Source organism: Schistocerca gregaria, chromosome 3 (genome assembly GCF_023897955.1).
Source record: "Schistocerca gregaria isolate iqSchGreg1 chromosome 3, iqSchGreg1.2, whole genome shotgun sequence".
NCBI lineage: Eukaryota > Metazoa > Arthropoda > Insecta > Orthoptera > Acrididae > Schistocerca > Schistocerca gregaria.
The window spans coordinates 146,855,979-146,874,943 of record NC_064922.1 but is presented as its reverse complement, the minus strand read 5'-3'; the positions used below and the strand labels follow the sequence as shown (position 1 = coordinate 146,874,943).

The window sequence follows — 18,965 nt, the reverse complement described above, 5'->3', positions numbered from 1 at the left end:
GGGTATTTCGCCTGTCTCATACATCTTGCTCACCAGCTGGTAGAGTTTTGTCAGGACTGGTTGTCCCAAGGCCGTCAGTAGTTCTAATGGAATGTTGTCTACTCCGGGGGCCTTGTTTCGACTCAGGTCTTTCAGTGCTCTGTCAAACTCTTCACGCAGTATCGTATCTCCCATTTCGTCTTCATCTACATCCTCTTCCATTTCCATAATATTGTCCTCAAGTACATCGCCCTTGTATAAACCTTCTATATACTCCTTCCACCTTTCTGCCTTCCCTTCTTTGCTTAGAACTGGGCTGCCATCTGAGCTCTTGATATTCATACACGTGGTTCTCCTTTCTCCAAAGGTCTCTTTAATTTTCCTGTAGGCAGTATCTATCTTACCCCTAGTGAGATAAGCTTCTACATCCTTACATTTGTCCTCTAGCCATCCCTGTTTAGCCATTTTGCACTTCCTGTCGATCTCATTTTTGAGACGTTTGTATTCCTTTTTGCCTGCTTCATTTACTGCATTTTTATATTTTCTCCTTTCATCAATTAAATTCAATATTTCTTCTGTTACCCAAGGATTTCTAGCAGCCCTCGTCTTTGTACCTACTTTATCCTCTGCTGCCTTCACTACTACATCCCTCAGAGCTACCCATTCTTCTTCTACTGTATTTCTTTCCCCTATTCCTGTCAATTGTTCCCTTATGCTCTCCCTGAAACTTTGTACAACCTCTGGTTCTTTCAGTTTATCCAGGTCCCATCTCCTTAATTTCCCACATTTTTGCAGTTTCTTCAGTTTTAATCTACAGGTCATAACCAATAGATTGTGGTCAGAGTCCACATCTGCCCCTGGAAATGTCTTACAACTTAAAACCTGGTTCCTAAATCTCTGTCTTACCATTATATAATCTATCTGATACCTTTTAGTATCTCCAGGGTTGTTCCACGTATACAACCTTCTTTCATGATTCTTAAACCAAGTGTTAGCTATGATTAAGTTGTGCTCTGTGCAAAATTCTACTAGGCGGCTTCCTCTTTCATTTCTTAGCCCCAATCCATATTCACCTATTATGTTTCCTTCTCTCCCTTTTCCTACACTCGAATTCCAGTCACCCATTACTATTAAATTTTCGTCTCCCTTCACTATCTGAATAATTTCTTTTATTTCATCGTACATTTCTTCAATTTCTTCATTATCTGCAGAGCTAGTTGGCATATAAACTTGTACTACTGTAGTAGGTGTGGGCTTCGTATCTATCTTGGCCACAATAATGCGTTCACTATGCTGTTTGTAGTAGCTTACCCGCATTCCTATTTTCCTATTCATTATTAAACCTACTCCTGCATTACCCCTATTTGATTTTGTGTTTATAACCCTGTAGTCACCTGACCAGAAGTCTTGTTCCTCCTGCCACCGAACTTCACTAATTCCCACTATATCTAACTTTAACCTATCCATTTCCCTTTTTAAATTTTCTAACCTACCTACCCGATTAAGGGATCTGACATTCCACGCTCCGATCCGTAGAACGCCAGTTTTCTTTCTCCTGATAACGACATCCTCCTGAGTAGTCCCCGCCCGGAGATCCGAATGGGGGACTATTTTACCTCCGGAATATTTTACCCAAGAGGATGCCATCATCATTTAATCATACAGTAAAGCTGCATGTCCTCGGGAAAAATTACGGCTGTAGTTTCCCGTTGCCTTCAGCCGTTCGCAGTACCAACACAGCAAGGCCGTTTTGGTTAATGTTGCAAGGCCAGATCAGTCAATCATCCAGACTGTTGCCCCTGCAACTACTGAAAAGGCTGCTGCCCCTCTTCAGGAACCACACGTTTGTCTGGCCTCTCAACAGATACCCCTCCGTTGTGGTTGCACCTATGGTACGGCCATCTGTATCGCTGAGGCACGCAAGCCTCCCCACCAACGGCAAGGTCCATGGTTCATGGGGGGAAGGTAATATGAGTAATACTCTAAATTAAGGGCCAATATCATTAACATCGATTTGCAGCAGAATTTTGGAACATATATTGTATTCGAACATTATGAATTACCACAAAGAAAGGGGCTATGGACGCACAGTCAACGCGGATTTAGAAAACGTCATTCTTGTTGAACACAATTAGCTCTTTACTCACACGAAGTGTTGAGTGCTATTGACAAGGGATTTCAAATTGATTCCACATTTCCAGATTTCCAGAAGGCTTTCGACACTGTACCTTACAAGCAGCTTGTCAAATTGCGTGCTTATGGAATATCGTCTCCTTTATGTGAATGCATTCGCAGTTTCCTGTCAGAGAGATTATAGTTCGTAGTATTGACGGAAAATAATTGAGTAAAACAGAAGTGCTTTCTGGCGTTCAGCAAGGTAGTGTTACGGGCTCCTTGTTGTTCCTTATCTATGTGAACTATTCAGGAGACAATCTGAGCAGCGGTCTTTAGTTGTTGGTAGATGATGCTGTCGTTTATGTCTAGTAAACTAATCGGACGATCAAAACAAATTGCAAAACGATTTTGAAAAGAAATCTATATGGTGCTAAAATTGGCAATTGACCCTAAATAAAGAAAAGTGTGAGTTCATCCACATGAATGCTAAAAGGAATCCGTTAAACTTCGGTTACACGATAAATCAGGCAAATGTAAAGGCCGTAAATTAAACTAAATACCAACGAATTACAAATACGGAAAATTTAAATTGGAAAGAACACATAGAAAATGTTATAGGGAAGGCGAACTAAAGAATGTGTTTTATTGGCAGAACACTTAGAAGCAGCAACAAGTCTACTAATGAGACTGCCTACACTACGCTTGTCCGTCCTATTTTAGGATACTGCTGCGCGGTGGGGGACCCTTACCAGATGGGATTGACGGAGTACAAGTTCAAAGAAGAGCAGAATTTTTTTGTTTCGTCGAGAAATAGGGGAAAGAGTATCACTGACATGATACAGGTTTTGGAATGGACATCATTAAAACAAAGGCGTTTTTCGTTGCAGCGGAATCTTCTGGCGAAATTTCTCTCATCAATTTTCTCTTCCGAAGGCGAAAATATTTTGTGACGCCCACCTACATAGGGAGAAATGATCATAATAAAATAAGGGAAATCAGAGCTCGAAAGGAGAAATATAGGCGTTCGTTTCTTCCGCGAGCTGTTCCAGAGTGAAATAATAGACAATTAGTATGAAGGAGGTTCGATGAACCCTCTGCTGGGTACTTAAGTGTGATTTGCAGAGTATCCATGCAGATGTAGATGTTTCCGAAAGCTGTAGCTATTTTAGTGTTTTTTTTAAATAAAAGCAGATTATAGCCACGATTAAAGAAGTTAGAGGATAAATGGTATGTCCAGAAACGACGAAACAGTAGCTGGGGCTGCTTTGGCCCTGGGCGTAGGCACTCCTGCAGTACAGCCAGGTCTGCCTGGTTGCCCACCCAGCAGACGTCAAAGCATAACAACGTCGCCATGGTAACCGCCGGAGTTGTGGAAGGTGCCACGCCAACAAGTGGCGCCAGCATCGATGCATTATTTATTTACCATGTGGAAGTGTACGAAAACAGAGTGGGACAACAAATCTTTCACTCAGCAAGTGTTCAGAAGGGCACGCAGCTCCATGACAGCCTGCTGAGTTGTGACTTCAGTGAAGCGAACAGGTCTCCAGTTAGCTCTGAGTTTTGTAAGCGTTTATCCACGACTTACGTAGCAGTGGTCATGGAGTAACCTTCGAGTGCCCTTCCAGATATGTAATCTGGTTTCCAAATGTTTCCAGACTGGATTACATGTAGCAGGCCAGATAGCTTAGATTGCGCTTTGAAACAGGAACATACACAACTGGCCATTAAAATTGCTACACCAAGAAGAAATGCAGATGGTAAACGGGCATTCATTGGACAAATATATTATACTAGACCTGACATGTGATCACATTTTCACGCAATTTGGGTGCATAGATCCTGAGAAATCAGTAAACAGAACAACCACCTCTGGCCGTAATAGCGGCATTGATATGCCTGGGCATGCCTGCCCATGCAGCTTCAACACGATACCACAGTTCATCAAGAGTAGTGACTAACGTATTGTGACGAGACAGTTGCCGGCCACCCTAGACCACACGTTTTCAATTGGTGAGATATCTGGAGAATGTGCTGGCTAGGCCAGAAGTCGAACATTTTCTGTATCCACAAAAGCCCGTACAGGACCTGCAACATGCTGTCGTGCATTATCCTACTGAAATGTAGGGTTTCCCAGGGATTGAATGAAGGGAAGAGGCGCGGGTCGTAACACATCTGAAATGTAACGTCCACTGTTCAAAGTGCCGTCAATGTGAACAAGAGATGACTGAGATGCGTAACCAATGGCACCCCATACCATCACGCCGGGTAATACGCCAGTATGGCGATGACGAATACACGCTTCCAATGTGCGTTCACCGCGATATCGCCAAACACGGATGCGACCATCATGATGCTGTAAACAGAACCTGGATTCATCCGAAAAATTGACATTTTGTCATTTGTGCACCCAGGTTCGTCGTTGAGTACACCATCGCAATCCCTCCTGTCTGTGATGCAGCGTCAAGGGTAACAGCAGCCATGGTCTCCGAGCTGATAGTGCATGCTGCTGCAAACGTCGTCGAACTGTTTGTGCAGATGGTTGTTGTCTTGCAAACGTCCAGCGATGGAGACGTGGCTGCACGATCCGTTACAGCCATGCGGATAAGATGCCTGTCATCTCGACTGCTAGAGATACGAGGCCGTTGGAATCGAGCACGGCATTTCCCTCCTGAACCCACCGATTCCGTATTCTGCCAACAGTCATTGCATCTAAACCAACGCGAGCAGCAGCGTCGCTTTACGACAAACCGCAATCGCGATAGACTACAATCCGACCTTTATCAAAGTCGGAAACGTGATGGTACGAATTTCTCCTCCTTACACGGGGCATCTCAACAAAGTTTCACCAGGCAACGCCGGTCAACTGCTGTTTGTGTATGAGAAATCGGTTGGAAACTTTCCTCATGTCAGCACGTTGTAGGTGTCGCCACCGGCGACAACCTTGTTTGAATGCTCTGAAAAGCTAATCATTTGCATATCACAGCATCTTCTTCCTGTTGGTTAAATTTAGCGTCTGTAGCACATCATCTTCGTGGTGCTGCAATTTTAATGGCCAATAGTGTATAACTTCTCCAGTTTGGGCGTCGCCTCTAAGTGATGTTTAGTGAACTAGTGTATTTATCCAGAAACTTCTCATATGACCCTAACTGTATATACAGTGCCTTCAATAAATGTGATGACTTCTATGACTACATTCATTGGTAATTACGTAGCCTCCTTGGAGAAACTAATATTTATTTGGCGCGCAGTACGGCACTCTTTGACTGATGTCACGACACTGCAAAGCAACGCACAGGAGAAGCTACTATGTAGTCGACAGGCATACCTGAGGCAGCGTCTGGGGGCGGCGTCTTTGGAGACTGTGCAGCGGCGGCGGCGGCCTTGGTGGGCGTGGAGGCGGCTGCTGCTGCTGGCGGGGGGTTGGCTGCCGGCTTGCTGGCGGCGCCTCCCGCCCCCGGGGGGCTGGTCGGCCCGTTCACTGTCACCTCCTTCGCCTCCGCAACAGCTACCTGCGAAACACGTGCCACTGGAGACCTCTGCCTCGCAGATCGTGCAGCGTTGGGGCGTTTACTTGTGTGTGTGTGTGTGTGTGTGTGTGTGTCAGCCGGCCGCAGTGGCCGTGCGGTTCTAAGCGCTGCAGTCCGGAACCGCGGGACTGCTACCGTCGCAAGTTCGAATTCTGCCTCGGGCATGGATGTATGTCCTTAAGTTAGTTAGGTTTAAGTACTTCTAAGTTCTAGGGGACTGGTGACTGATGACCTAAGATGTTATGTCCCATAATGCTCAGAGCCATTTTTTGTGTGTGTGTCCAAGCATTTATTACAGTAACATGTGAAGTAAATCAGTTAAGACCGTGTCCCCTTTATATATTACATATTTTTGTTTATATATGACATATATATTAATAGTAAATTTTAATGTGTGTGTTATCTATTGTTTGATAAAATTTCTTTTGGTTTGTGTTGAATATTTGGTTTAGTTTCCTTCTATTTTCAGTTGTTTTTTGTATCTTCTAAGTCGTTTGGCCAATGCTTGTAATTTCTGCTTCTTTTCATCTAATTGCTCTATCGCTTCTTGTTGTGAGATTTTACCTAAACTTTTTCGTTTTATGTCTGTTATTTCATTTCTTATAAATTGTGTTAGCTGTCCAATGTCTTTTCTCAGTTTTTCTTCTCTGATCTGTAACCTGTGTTGCCATGCTGGTTTTGTGGGTTTCTTCTATGTGTTAGTTGGTTCTGGTTTCTGCCTAGTGCGTATATTTAGTGTGCTCCTACATAAACCAGTAGCTGTAACTCTTCCATAGTTTTATTTTCATTTATTTTGTCGTGTATGATTGTGTTGATAGTTGTTATTGTTGTTTCGACTTACGGGTTATTTGGTGTTCTATGCAAGAATGGTCTAATGTCTGTATTTGTGTCTTTGTATTCTATATATGTCAGCTGAAATTTTTCTTCTATATCTAACATGTGTGTCACTTCGTGTTCTATTTGTGCTTGTTCTGGTGGCTGTCTTAAGATTTCGTTTTCCTCTGATTGTTTAGTTGATACATGTTGTTCTTTGTTTGTTTGCTCTGGGATGTTTGAGTCCATTACTGTATTTTCTTCTTCTTCTGATTGCACATTATTTTGTTCCAGCATTTGTTGTACTTGTTGTTTGATGTTTTCTAATTATGACTGGGGTATCCTGTTATTTTTGATTGTTACACCGATCTGATCAGCTTGTCTTTGTTCTGTTAAAAATTTTAATTCTTGGTATCTGGTAATAAATAGTGTGTATACTTGTGATCTGTATCCAGTTGTGTTCGTTCCTAAGTTTGTTGCTTGGTAATAATAGGACATGAGGTGTCGGTTAACTGCATCTGACCATCTCATCCTCTGTCTTTGTTTTCCTTCTAGGGTGGTTGCAGGAAGCATATCCTGCAAAACACCTCTATTTGGATTTAAATCATTTTCCTTGTGGTTAGCAGTGTCGTTACCATTGTGAGCGGGCATAGGGTTCAAGCGTCGTCCCCGACCATGACAGCGCTTGTCCGATGCTTCATTAGTTCTGTCCTGAACCAACTAGTCACACTAAAAGAGGGGTTAGCCTTATTAGTGGTTTGTTCTTTTCGTCGCCTTTTACGACTGGCAGAACATACCGAAGGCCTATTCTTTTCTCTGGCCTCCACGGGGATTATTATTATTATTATTATTATTGTTATTATTATTATTATTATTATTATTCTATCGATAAGATTGTCGAAACATCACGTCTATTACCGTTAGGGAAACAGTGTAATTCGAAACCGAACGTTTCACAATTAGTGGTGTCGGGATGAATCATGCAGAACAATATCTGTCAGAAGGGTAAAGTGCATTAGGTGGAACAGCCTACGGGACTGATGGCGTGTTTATATTGTATGCGCTGTCCACCAGACAGGGAATAGTTGCATGCGGTGTAACGCGCGCATGGCAGTCTTCAATGTACATGCGTACACGTATCGAATTTCCTCATTGTAAATCTCTAAATCAGGGTGGCGGAGATATGGCATAGACAAATGATGAATTTGTGGATATGCTTCTGGTCCTTGGTGCATCTGATAACCGGGCTGGTGTTGCCGGTCGTGAATATACTGCTAGACACCCTCGTCGACGCCATCCAGAAAAAAATGTGTTTCGTTGTCTGGAGCTGCGCCTTCACGAGTCAGGTTGTCTCCTTCCACCATCGCGCAACACTGGTCGTCCACAGACTCGCCGTACTCCAGCTACTGAGGAAGCTGTACTGGAGGTCATACACCAGGAACCTCAGTGAAGTACACGTAGCGTAGCAAGGCAGCTGCGTCTCTTGCAAAGCACGGTCATTAACATGCTGCGAGAGCAGGGGCTGCAGCCCTATCATTATGCTTTCACGCAACATTTGAATCCTGCACATCGCCACAGAGAATGCAGTTCTGTGAATGGTTCCAACAACAACAGGAAGACAACATTGTCTTCGTGAACACCGTAATACGGTCAGATGAAACACCATTCACTCGTGAGGGTGTCCTCAATATGCACAATGCCCACCATTGGTGTGAAGTTAACCCACACATCACCCACGACTGTGGATACCGGGTTCGCTTTGGTATCAACGTCTGGCCCAGAATATTGAGCAACAGATGGTTGGGCCTTACATGTTGCCTGACCGGCTGACTGCACGAAGGTGTCACGAATTCCTCTCGAACTATGTGCCTGATGCGCTGAAAGATTTTCCACCACATGTTCGGCAGGAAATATGGTGCCAGCGTCATGGTGCACCTCCACACTCTGGAATTAATGTGCTATTGTATTTGGACAGAATATTTCCAGGGAAATTGAACAGAATTAGGGAGAAGAGAAGTTTGTGGCACAACTTGACCAGAAGAAGGGATCGGTTGGTAGGACATGTTCTGAGGCATCAAGGGATCACAAATTTAGTATTGGAGGGCAGCGTGGAGGGTAAAAATCGTAGAGGGAGGCCAAGAGATGACTACACTAAGCAGATTCAGAAGGATGTAGGTTGCAGTAGGTACTGGGAGATGAAGAAGCTTGCACAAGATAGAGTAGAATGGAGAGCTGCATCAAACCAGTCTCAGGACTGAAGACCACAACAACAACATTTCCAGGGAAATGGCTCAGACGTGGAGGTCCAGTTATATGGCCACCACTCTCACCTGACCTAAATCCCTGGATTTCTTCCTGTGCCGATACCTGAATGAATACAATGTCTATGTTTTTGGATAGGGCCCGCCTTTAGCAAAACACATTTTTTGGTTTTTAATCCAAACATGTATCACTGCAGTTGCAGCATATTCAGTGGGCTTTTATTTTCCATTTGTTAAAGAGTGTTCTTTGCTGTTTGTATACATGTAGCTATTTGTTTTTAAATCGTAATTACAGATATTTAAAAAAGACAACTTACGAATTCATAACTTTTTACCACATGGTGTGGTTTTTCTGATGCGTTGTGTTTCTACAGTGACAGTTTTTTTTGCACCGTTTGTCATCTGCAACCACTTATACCTTAAAGTAAACAAATTGTTTAAGCCAAAATTACGACTTGAAAGACATGTTATTTCTGTGTCTGAAATTATTTAATTCTATGTGTATCTCTATTTACATAATGTTTCACTTACAGTTTCCTTTTAATCATCTTCATCACTGTCAAACACTATATATTGAGTTGCCACTGTCACTGTCATTGTAACTATTTCACTGCTTTACCACCTGTAAAAACAAACATGGCGGGCAGTGGAACAATTGAAGGTGTGAAAACAAGATGGCTGACAGTGGAACAGTTGAAGGTGTTCCTGGCGGTTGTTCTGAATCTTTCAGAGGTGTTTGTGATTTTTTTCTCTCTTTTTGTGTGTGTGTGGAAAGGGAGAGAGAGAAAGAGAGAGAGAGAGAGAGAGAGAGAGAGAGAGTTGGTTTAGGCATTTATTTTATTTTGTTTTTATTTTGAGTGTGTTTGTGTGTGTGTGTGTGTGTGTGTGTGTGTGTGAAAAGGGAGGGAGGGAGGGAGAGTGGTCTGGATTTATTTTATTTTTATTGTGTGTGTGTGTGTGTGTGTGTGTGTGTGTGTGTGTGTGTGTGTGTGTGTGTGTGTGTGTGTGTGTGTTTAGGGGGGATGGTGGAGGGGAGGCCGAGAGCTCTATTGGTTGGTCTTGTCTAATAATTCCTTGAGGGCAGAGGACAGAGTGCCTTTGCAGAGAGCTGTGTATTCATTTATTACTTGTTTGCCTACCACTATGGCTTTTTGTATCTGAGAATTTTCTTCAGTTATTAGTTTTTGTGGGGGGCTGTTGCTGCATTTGAGAATTTTCAAATCCGTATTGATGTTTGTTGGGTTATGTTTCTTGTCCATGCAGTGTTCAGCAAATGTGGAATGACAGCTGTTACTTTTTAATGCTCTTCTGTGTTATATGTATCTGGTATTAAAGTTTCTGCTTGCCTGCCATATATAAACTGCTTTTTAGTCCTGGAATGTTAGTTGGTAAATACCAGATGTGCTGTGTTTGTCTGTGCTTGTGTTGGTTGTCCTTAGTTTTCTCTGTGTTGAGTTGTTTGTCCTGTAGGCTATTTTTACACCTTGTTTTTTGAGTATGTTGCCTATTATGTGGACTGCCTTGTTGTTGTAGGTGAGAGTGAACCATCTGTTTGTCATTGTGGGTGTTTCCTGTTCATGTGTGCTCATCAGTGGGTTCTGTGTGTTTTTAAGTTGATAAGGAGGCTTTTGTTTTTGTGTGTTGGGTGTTGTTTTTAACTTTCTTTTAATTTTGTGGTTCAGTTTATCTATAGTGTTTGTGTCATATCCATTCTCTGCTGCTATCTGCCTGATCGTCTGCAATTCATTCTTCTAGCTGTTTTCAGTGAGTGGGGTTTTGTTCAGTCTGTGTAGCATATATTGGAAGCCAGTTAATTTGTGTGGAATTTGATTAGAGTCTTTGTGAATGGCTTTGCTGGTGGTGGTCACTTTCCTGAATATAGAGAATTGGTGTTGGTTGTTGTGTCTGTATATTGTGAAGTCAAGGAAGTTTAACCTTTTGTCATATTCTATTTCTATGGTGAATTTTATTTTTGGGTGTACTTTGTTTATATCACTGTGGAGTTGTTGGATGAGACTTGGTGTTTCATCTATAAGGCATATGATGTCATCTACAGAACGGTACCAATATATTATTCAGTACTGTTTGGGTCTTACTATTGTTTCAAATATTTTATTTTCAATGTGATTGAGAAAAATATTGGCTAGGAGTCCACTGACTGGTGACCCCATTGGAAGCCCATTTTCTTGTGAGTTGAACTGATAGTCAAATGAGAAATAGTTTTGCTCTGTGATTAGTTTTAGAATGCCAGCTACTTCTTTTATGTGGGGTTTGAGAATTTTGGCTTATTCTTCTAATTGTTGTTTGATGATGTTGCTGTTTTCTGTGGTGGGGATATTGGTTTAGATGGATGTGATGTCAAATTATGTGAGTGTGGCTGTTGTGGGTATGTTGATGTCTTTGATTTGTTGTATCAGCTGTTCAGTGTTGTGTGTGCTTCTGTTATTTGTGTATATGTAATGTTTCTGTAAGTATGTGTGTATTTCTCTGGCTAAGTGGTATGTGGGTGCACTTCTGAAACTGACTACAGGGCGTATTGGAATGCCATTGTTGCGGAGCTTTAGTAGTCTGTTCAGTGTGGGTGCTTGGGGGTTCTTCTGTTTCAACCATTTTGCTTTCTGATTTGTGAATATGTGTGAGATATTTTTTAGGAGTGTTAGTGTGTTTTTCTGGTATCTTTGTGTTGGGTCACTGGTTAGCTTTGTTATGTTGTTGTCTTCCAGAAATTGTAAAGTTTTTTCTTTGTATTCATCCTGTTTTATTATTATCATGGCGCAGCCTTTGTCTGATCTCGTACAGAGTGTTGTTTTTGTTTTCCTTTATAATGCATCTTATTTCTTCTACGACTAATTCTCTTGTCAGACCTGCATTGAAGTTTGAGCTATTGTTTCTTTCTTGTTGTTTTATGATGTACTCACTTTCTGTGATAAGATTCTCCACTGTCTTGTGTGTGCTGTGTGTGGTCATATTGTATTTTGGGCCTTCTTCTAGAAAACATATTTCTTGGTTGGTTAGTTGTATGTCAGTAAGGTATACCAGACGTTTGTGGAATGTGTGGTTTGTTGGCTTTCTATTTTTATGTGCAAAAGCTTTGTTCGGTTTTAAAAGAGTGTTTATTTCTTCTTGTTGTTAATATCATTTTGATTTTATTTGTGTTTCTGTGTTTTGTTTGACTGTATTCATGATATCATTCAATATTTCAGAGATTTTAATGTGATTTCCTAGTTCCAGGTGAATTTTGAATAGTTCAACATTAAGTTCCTGCTTTTTTTGTATATAGGTTTCTAATTTCTTGCTTCTGCCACTCAATTTCAACTTTGTGTTTGGCATGGCGAGCTGCAGGTGACATACTGCTTGCATTTACATCTATAGTTAGGTATTACTTATGTTAAAGACAAATTCTATTGAATTTTATAATTAAAATAGTTTGATGTAACTTTGCTGTAGTGTTTGGGAATTTGTTGTAGAGCTTGCTCAGAAATGCCTGGCAGGGCGTGGAAATAATGATCTTGAGGTTGAAGCTCTTTTCTTCCATGTTTGCTTTAACAATATCTATGTTTTTGGATAGGATCCGCCTTTAGCATTTTTGGTTCTTTAACCCAAACAAGTTGCAGCATCTTTCGTGGGCTTTTATTTTCCATCTGTTAAAGAGTGTTCTTTGCTGTTTGTATACATGTAGCTATTAGTTTTTAAATCATAATTACAGATATTTGAAAAAGAAATAAATTATGAATTCATACCTTTTTACCACATGGTGTGGCTTTTCTGATGTATTGTGTTTCTACAGTCACAGTTTGTTTGCACAGTTTGTCATCTGCAACCACTTATACCTTAAGTAGACAAATTGTTTAAGCCAAAATTACGACTTGAAAGACTTCTATTTCTATGTTTGAAATTATTTAATTCTATGTGTGTGTCTATTTACATAATGTTTCACTTACAGTTTCCTTTTAATCATCTTCATCACTGTCAAACACTATATATTGAGTTGCCACTGTCACTGTCATTGTAACTGTTTCACTGCTTTACCAGCTGTAAAAACAAACATGGCGGGCAGTGCAACAATTGAAGGTGTAAAAACAAGATGGTTGACAGTGGAACAGTTGAAGGTGTTCCTGGCGGTTGTTCTGAATCTTTCAGAGGTCTTTGTGATTTCTCTCTCTCTCTCTCTCTCTCTCTCTCTCTCTCTCTCTCACACACACACACACACACACACACACAGACACAAAAAGAGATGAAATTGTGAAAGCATTTTTTAAATTTAATCTCAGAAAATTTGCATTTGGCTTCTACATTAGAAACAAAAAAAAAATGTGTTTCAGGGTTTTGGTAAATTCAACCCCTGAGTGAGTGAAATATTTTTAAGTTCAGTTCATGAAAATTTGTATTTAACTTCTAGAGGAATATCCGTTAGGGCATTAAAGTCTCTGTTAATGTGTCCATAAGAACCCAAAATGCAGGATTAATAAAGACATCACAGCCAGTAGTTGTCGGAGCCTGGCTGTAGTATCTTTTGTGAGGAGGCAGGCTGGTTGACTGTGTCCCGTAACCTCACCTTGTTGTCAGTCGGCTTGTCGTCGTCCACAGGCTGCTTGGGCGCCTCCGCCTCCGACTTGGGGGCGGCAGCAGGTGGGGGTGGAGACGGCTGGACGCCCCCGTCCTCCGCCTTGGCGGGGCTGGCCTCCACTGCGGGGGCAGAGGAGGAGGAGGAGGAGGCAGGCGCCGTGTCGCACATCTGAAACAGCACGCCGAAGGTCCTCATTACAGCAAAACACAGTAATACCCTTTTTACTAGGCTGACCAAAGCTAGCATCGCTGGGATACGGTACTACGTGAACTCACGTTGTAGTGTGCAGTTGCGTGAAAGAGGTTCTAACAACTCTACCACAACAAAGGTTAAAATTTAATAATGATTGTGGTGTTGCTCACGCTGCTAAATACTGCATTTTCAGGCAACAACAAAGTTATTATGTGGCAGGTGTCATTAGAGCACTGTTAATAAAGTCATTTCATGTAATAATGAATAAACAAGGCACTCATCTTTTCGTATTTCTCACTCTGGTCTCGTTGTAAAATCATGGCTCAATCGTCGAAAATTTAGGTGGCGATGATTCCAAGCTCGGATGCAAAGAGGCGTAGGTTTTATTCAGCGATATTCAAAAGTTTTGTACATGTGTTCCACAAACCATTCTTGAAGATTACACTTTTGCAGGACAATGGTGATGTAAAAAATTAATCAGCACTCCGAATTTAAGTTACACTTCCTTTTTATTGCTTTTGTTTCAATATCACGTAACACACAAAACATCACTTCACAATACAAAACATACTTGAAAACATTTTCCTTACTGTTAAAGTTCACATTTTATAAGCTGACTAGAATATGCGTTTTTCCCACATGACTTCCAAGACGACTTTCTCAAGGTCCGACTCTCTAACTAACTAACAATCGCTCATACATCCAAAAATCAGAGTTACAAGTACGTCAAAGATCATAGTGACAAAAGAAATAATACACATAAGAATAATATCATTGCAATACAAACATATCGATGTATCAAAGTACCTCTACATTAATGAAATCAAATCTGAATGTTGTCTCAGAAATATGTCAACTACTTTACAGAAACACAGTAGAATATTAATGGTATCGAGAGGTTCAGGTGAGGTACCATAATGGTTACGTAATTCAAGTACCATTACAAGGTTCGGTAAGAAACCCCGCCAAATGCGAACCACGTGATGTGATCCGCTCCCTATTCGTGCAAGGAGTAACACCTACTGAAGTTCTTTTCGCGAATCGAAACGGTTTACGGCGAAGGTTTTACTAACAGAACAATTGCGTTTAAGTGGTACAGAGAGTTTAGTGGGGGCGGAACAAACGTGCACGGCGAACAGAGAAATAGAGGGCCTCCCATTCTGACTGATGAGTTGGTGCCCAAAAATCTAATGAACTGTCCACGGAGACCTCCGATTGACAGTGGATGAAATTTCTGAGATCTGCAGAATTCTCTTATTCAAAACGAGAGATTCAAAGAAAGCTGGGATGCCACAAACTATGCGCAAGATGGGTTCCAAAACAGCCGACAAAGCAGTTCAAGAAAAGTTGGCGCCCGCAAGTTTCTTGAGCGACTTGAATTGGAAGATGAGGATCTTTTGCACTCTAGTGTCCTGGAGACGAAACATTGGTGGCTCATTACAAGCCTGAGACTAAAGAACAGTCGCCGTAGTGGTGACACACCCACTCCCCATCTCCAAAAAATTCTAAATCACAATTTTTGGGAAAAAATCGTTGCTTCACTATTTTGAGACCGAAAAGGCATAATTTCGTCCGAAGTTTCACTTTGGGTGGGGGGGGGGGGGGGGGAAGGGTGGGGGGCGGCGTCATCAACACACAACGATATTGTGAGGCCCTAAAAAACTCAAAAGGAACATTCAATCTAAAAGAGAGGAATGCTGATGAGGGAAGCGTGTTTGTTCCACAGCGTAGCCTTACCCTACGATGCGCTCCTGGACTCATTTGGCTGGGGTGGGTTGAACCACCCCGGCTACTCCCCTGAATTAACTCCGTCCGATTATCATCTTTTCACCTCCCTGAAGGCACACATCAACCGACGAGCAAGTGCAGAAAGAGGTTCTGAGGTAGGGGATGGAGCTGGTGGGAGCGTTCTTCGAGCTGTGCATAAAGAAGTTTGTGCCACAGCTCACAACATGCATTGAATGGGATGATGGTTATGTGAAAAAAGGGTCAACAGTGTCCTGTAATTTTTTAAACACACATTTTCTAAAAGAAAATATGAAAATCTAGTACATTTATTTTCTGAAAATGCCTCGTATCTATTTCACTTGCATTAGTTGAGCCATACCATGAGTATACACTTAAAGTTGCGTATACATGCGCGAACAGCGAGCTCCCAAAGTAGTCAGGGAAAGATTGACACGACGAGCGTCACCTGGGGCGGAGTTGACATCCGAGCTGGTCCCACACACGCCTTCTGTTGGGAAGAACTTGCTCGCCACAAGAGTATCTCAACATCACACAAACCATAAAGCCATGCGTCATGTGTGAACGAGTGCTGTACTCTTGAAAAATGGCACCACAATACTGTCACGTGAGAGGTAACACTTGAGGACATGTGATCTCTGACGTACTGCTGTGCCATCAGAGTTCTCTCGGGTACTACCAGCCGTGACCTGAAGCCATAACTAATGGCTTCCCACAGTATGGGGGGCAACGCTAGTATGAGCCCATTTCGTTAATTCAGGTTGCCTACATCAAGAGGAAGCATACGTTCAGGGGCAAACATCTTATTCTCTTTTGATTGACAGATCCTTAACCTCTTGTTCCATTAAATGGTTTAAGACCCTCTGGGGATAATTTGTCCTTCTGAGAAACTGCCCCTACCCCTCCCTCTCCCCTCCCTCTCTCCCCTTGGATACAATACACATTGCCTAAATTGTTTAAACAATACTCCATACACTGAAGCCATAACCAATGGCTTCCCACAGTATGGGGGGCAACGCTAGTATGAGCCCATTTTGTTAATTCAGGTTGCCTACATCAGGAGGAAGCATACGTTCAGGGGCAAACATCTTATTCTCTTTTGATTGACAGATCCTTAGCCTCTTGTTCCATTAAATGGTTTAAGACCCTCTGGGGATAATTTGTCCTTCTGAGAAACTGCCCCTACCCCTCCCTCTCCCCTCCCTCTCTCCCCTTGGATACAATACACATTGCCTAAATTGTTTAAACAATACTCCATACACTGAAGCCATAACCAATGGCTTCCCACAGTATGGGGGGCAACGCTAGTATGAGCCCATTTTGTTAATTCAGGTTGCCTACATCAGGAGGAAGCATACGTTCAGGGGCAAACATCTTATTCTCTTTTGATTGACAGATCCTTAGCCTCTTGTTCCATTAAATGGTTTAAGACCCTCTGGGGATAATTTGTCCTTCTGAGAAACTGCCCCTACCCCTCCCTCTCCCCTCCCTCTCTCCCCTTGGATACAATACACATTGCCTAAATTGTTTAAACAATACTCCATACACTGAAGCCATAACCAATGGCTTCCCACAGTATGGGGGGCAACGCTAGTATGAGCCCATTTTGTTAATTCAGGTTGCCTACATCAAGAGGAAGCATACGTTCAGGGGCAAACATCTTATTCTCTTTTGATTGACAGATCCTTAGCCTCTTGTTCCATTAAATGGTTTAAGACCCTCTGGGGATAATTTGTCCTTCTGAGAAACTGCCCCTACCCCTCCCTCTCCCCTCCCTCTCTCCCCTTGGATACAATACACATTGCCTAAATTGTTTAAACAATACTCCATACACTGAAGCCATAACCAATGGCTTCCCACAGTATGGGGGGCAACGCTAGTATGAGCCCATTTTGTTAATTCAGGTTGCCTACATCAAGAGGAAGCATACGTTCAGGGGCAAACATCTTATTCTCTTTTGATTGACAGATCCTTAGCCTCTTGTTCCATTAAATGGTTTAAGACCCTCTGGGGATAATTTGTCCTTCTGAGAAACTGCCCCTACCCCTCCCTCTCCCCTCCCTCTCTCCCCTTGGATACAATACACATTGCCTAAATTGTTTAAACAATACTCCATACACTGAAGCCATAACCAATGGCTTCCCACAGTATGGGGGGCAACGCTAGTATGAGCCCATTTTGTTAATTCAGGTTGCCTACATCAGGAGGAAGCATACGTTCAGGGGCAAACATCTTATTCTCTTTTGATTGACAGATCCTTAGCCTCTTGTTCCATTAAATGGTTTAAGACCCTCTGGGGATAATTTGTCCTTCTGAGAAACTGCCCCTACCCCTCCCTCTCCCCTCCCTCTCTCCCCTTGGATACAATACACATTGCCTAAATTGTTTAAACAATACTCCATACACTGAAGCCATAACCAATGGCTTCCCACAGTATGGGGGGCAACGCTAGTATGAGCCCATTTTGTTAATTCAGGTTGCCTACATCAAGAGGAAGCATACGTTCAGGGGCAAACATCTTATTCTCTTTTGATTGACAGATCCTTAGCCTCTTGTTCCATTAAATGGTTTAAGACCCTCTGGGGATAATTTGTCCTTCTGAGAAACTGCCCCTACCCCTCCCTCTCCCCTCCCTCTCTCCCCTTGGATACAATACACATTGCCTAAATTGTTTAAACAATACTCCATACACTGAAGCCATAACCAATGGCTTCCCACAGTATGGGGGGCAACGCTAGTATGAGCCCATTTTGTTAATTCAGGTTGCCTACATCAGGAGGAAGCATACGTTCAGGGGCAAACATCTTATTCTCTTTTGATTGACAGATCCTTAGCCTCTTGTTCCATTAAATGGTTTAAGACCCTCTGGGGATAATTTGTCCTTCTGAGAAACTGCCCCTACCCCTCCCTCTCCCCTCCCTCTCTCCCCTTGGATACAATACACATTGCCTAAATTGTTTAAACAATACTCCATACACTGAAGCCATAACCAATGGCTTCCCACAGTATGGGGGGCAACGCTAGTATGAGCCCATTTTGTTAATTCAGGTTGCCTACATCAGGAGGAAGCATACGTTCAGGGGCAAACATCTTATTCTCTTTTGATTGACAGATCCTTAGCCTCTTGTTCCATTAAATGGTTTAAGACCCTCTGGGGATAATTTGTCCTTCTGAGAAACTGCCCCTACCCCTCCCTCTCCCCTCCCTCTCTCCCCTTGGATACAATACACATTGCCTAAATTGTTTAAACAATACTCCATACACTGAAGCCATAACCAATGGCTTCCCACAGTATGGGGGGCAACGCTAGTATGAGCCCATTTTGTTAATTCAGGTTGCCTACATCAAGAGGAAGCATACGTTCAGGGGCAAACATCTTATTCTCTTTTGATTGACAGATCCTTAGCCTCTTGTTCCATTAAATGGTTTAAGACCCTCTGGGGATAATTTGTCCTTCTGAGAAACTGCCCCTACCCCTCCCTCTCCCCTCCCTCTCTCCCCTTGGATACAATACACATTGCCTAAATTGTTTAAACAATACTCCATACACTGAAGCCATAACCAATGGCTTCCCACAGTATGGGGGGCAACGCTAGTATGAGCCCATTTTGTTAATTCAGGTTGCCTACATCAGGAGGAAGCATACGTTCAGGGGCAAACATCTTATTCTCTTTTGATTGACAGATCCTTAGCCTCTTGTTCCATTAAATGGTTTAAGACCCTCTGGGGATAATTTGTCCTTCTGAGAAACTGCCCCTACCCCTC

At 42.4% G+C, this 18,965-nt stretch overlaps 1 protein-coding gene across 5 annotated transcripts in view; it reads right to left on the bottom strand.

The window, feature by feature from the left end:
• Positions 1-18,965, bottom strand: part of LOC126354422 (tubulin polymerization-promoting protein homolog) — a 391,584-nt gene that overhangs the window by 56,280 nt on the left and 316,339 nt on the right. For all 5 annotated transcript variants that reach the window (XM_050004054.1, XM_050004053.1, XM_050004057.1 and 2 more), the window contains 2 exons: positions 13,251-13,430; positions 5,420-5,603 (listed from right to left, as the gene is read on the bottom strand). In XM_050004054.1, the coding sequence (XP_049860011.1) occupies positions 5,420-5,603; positions 13,251-13,430 (364 nt within the window). The remainder of the gene's footprint in view (positions 1-5,419; positions 5,604-13,250; positions 13,431-18,965) is intronic.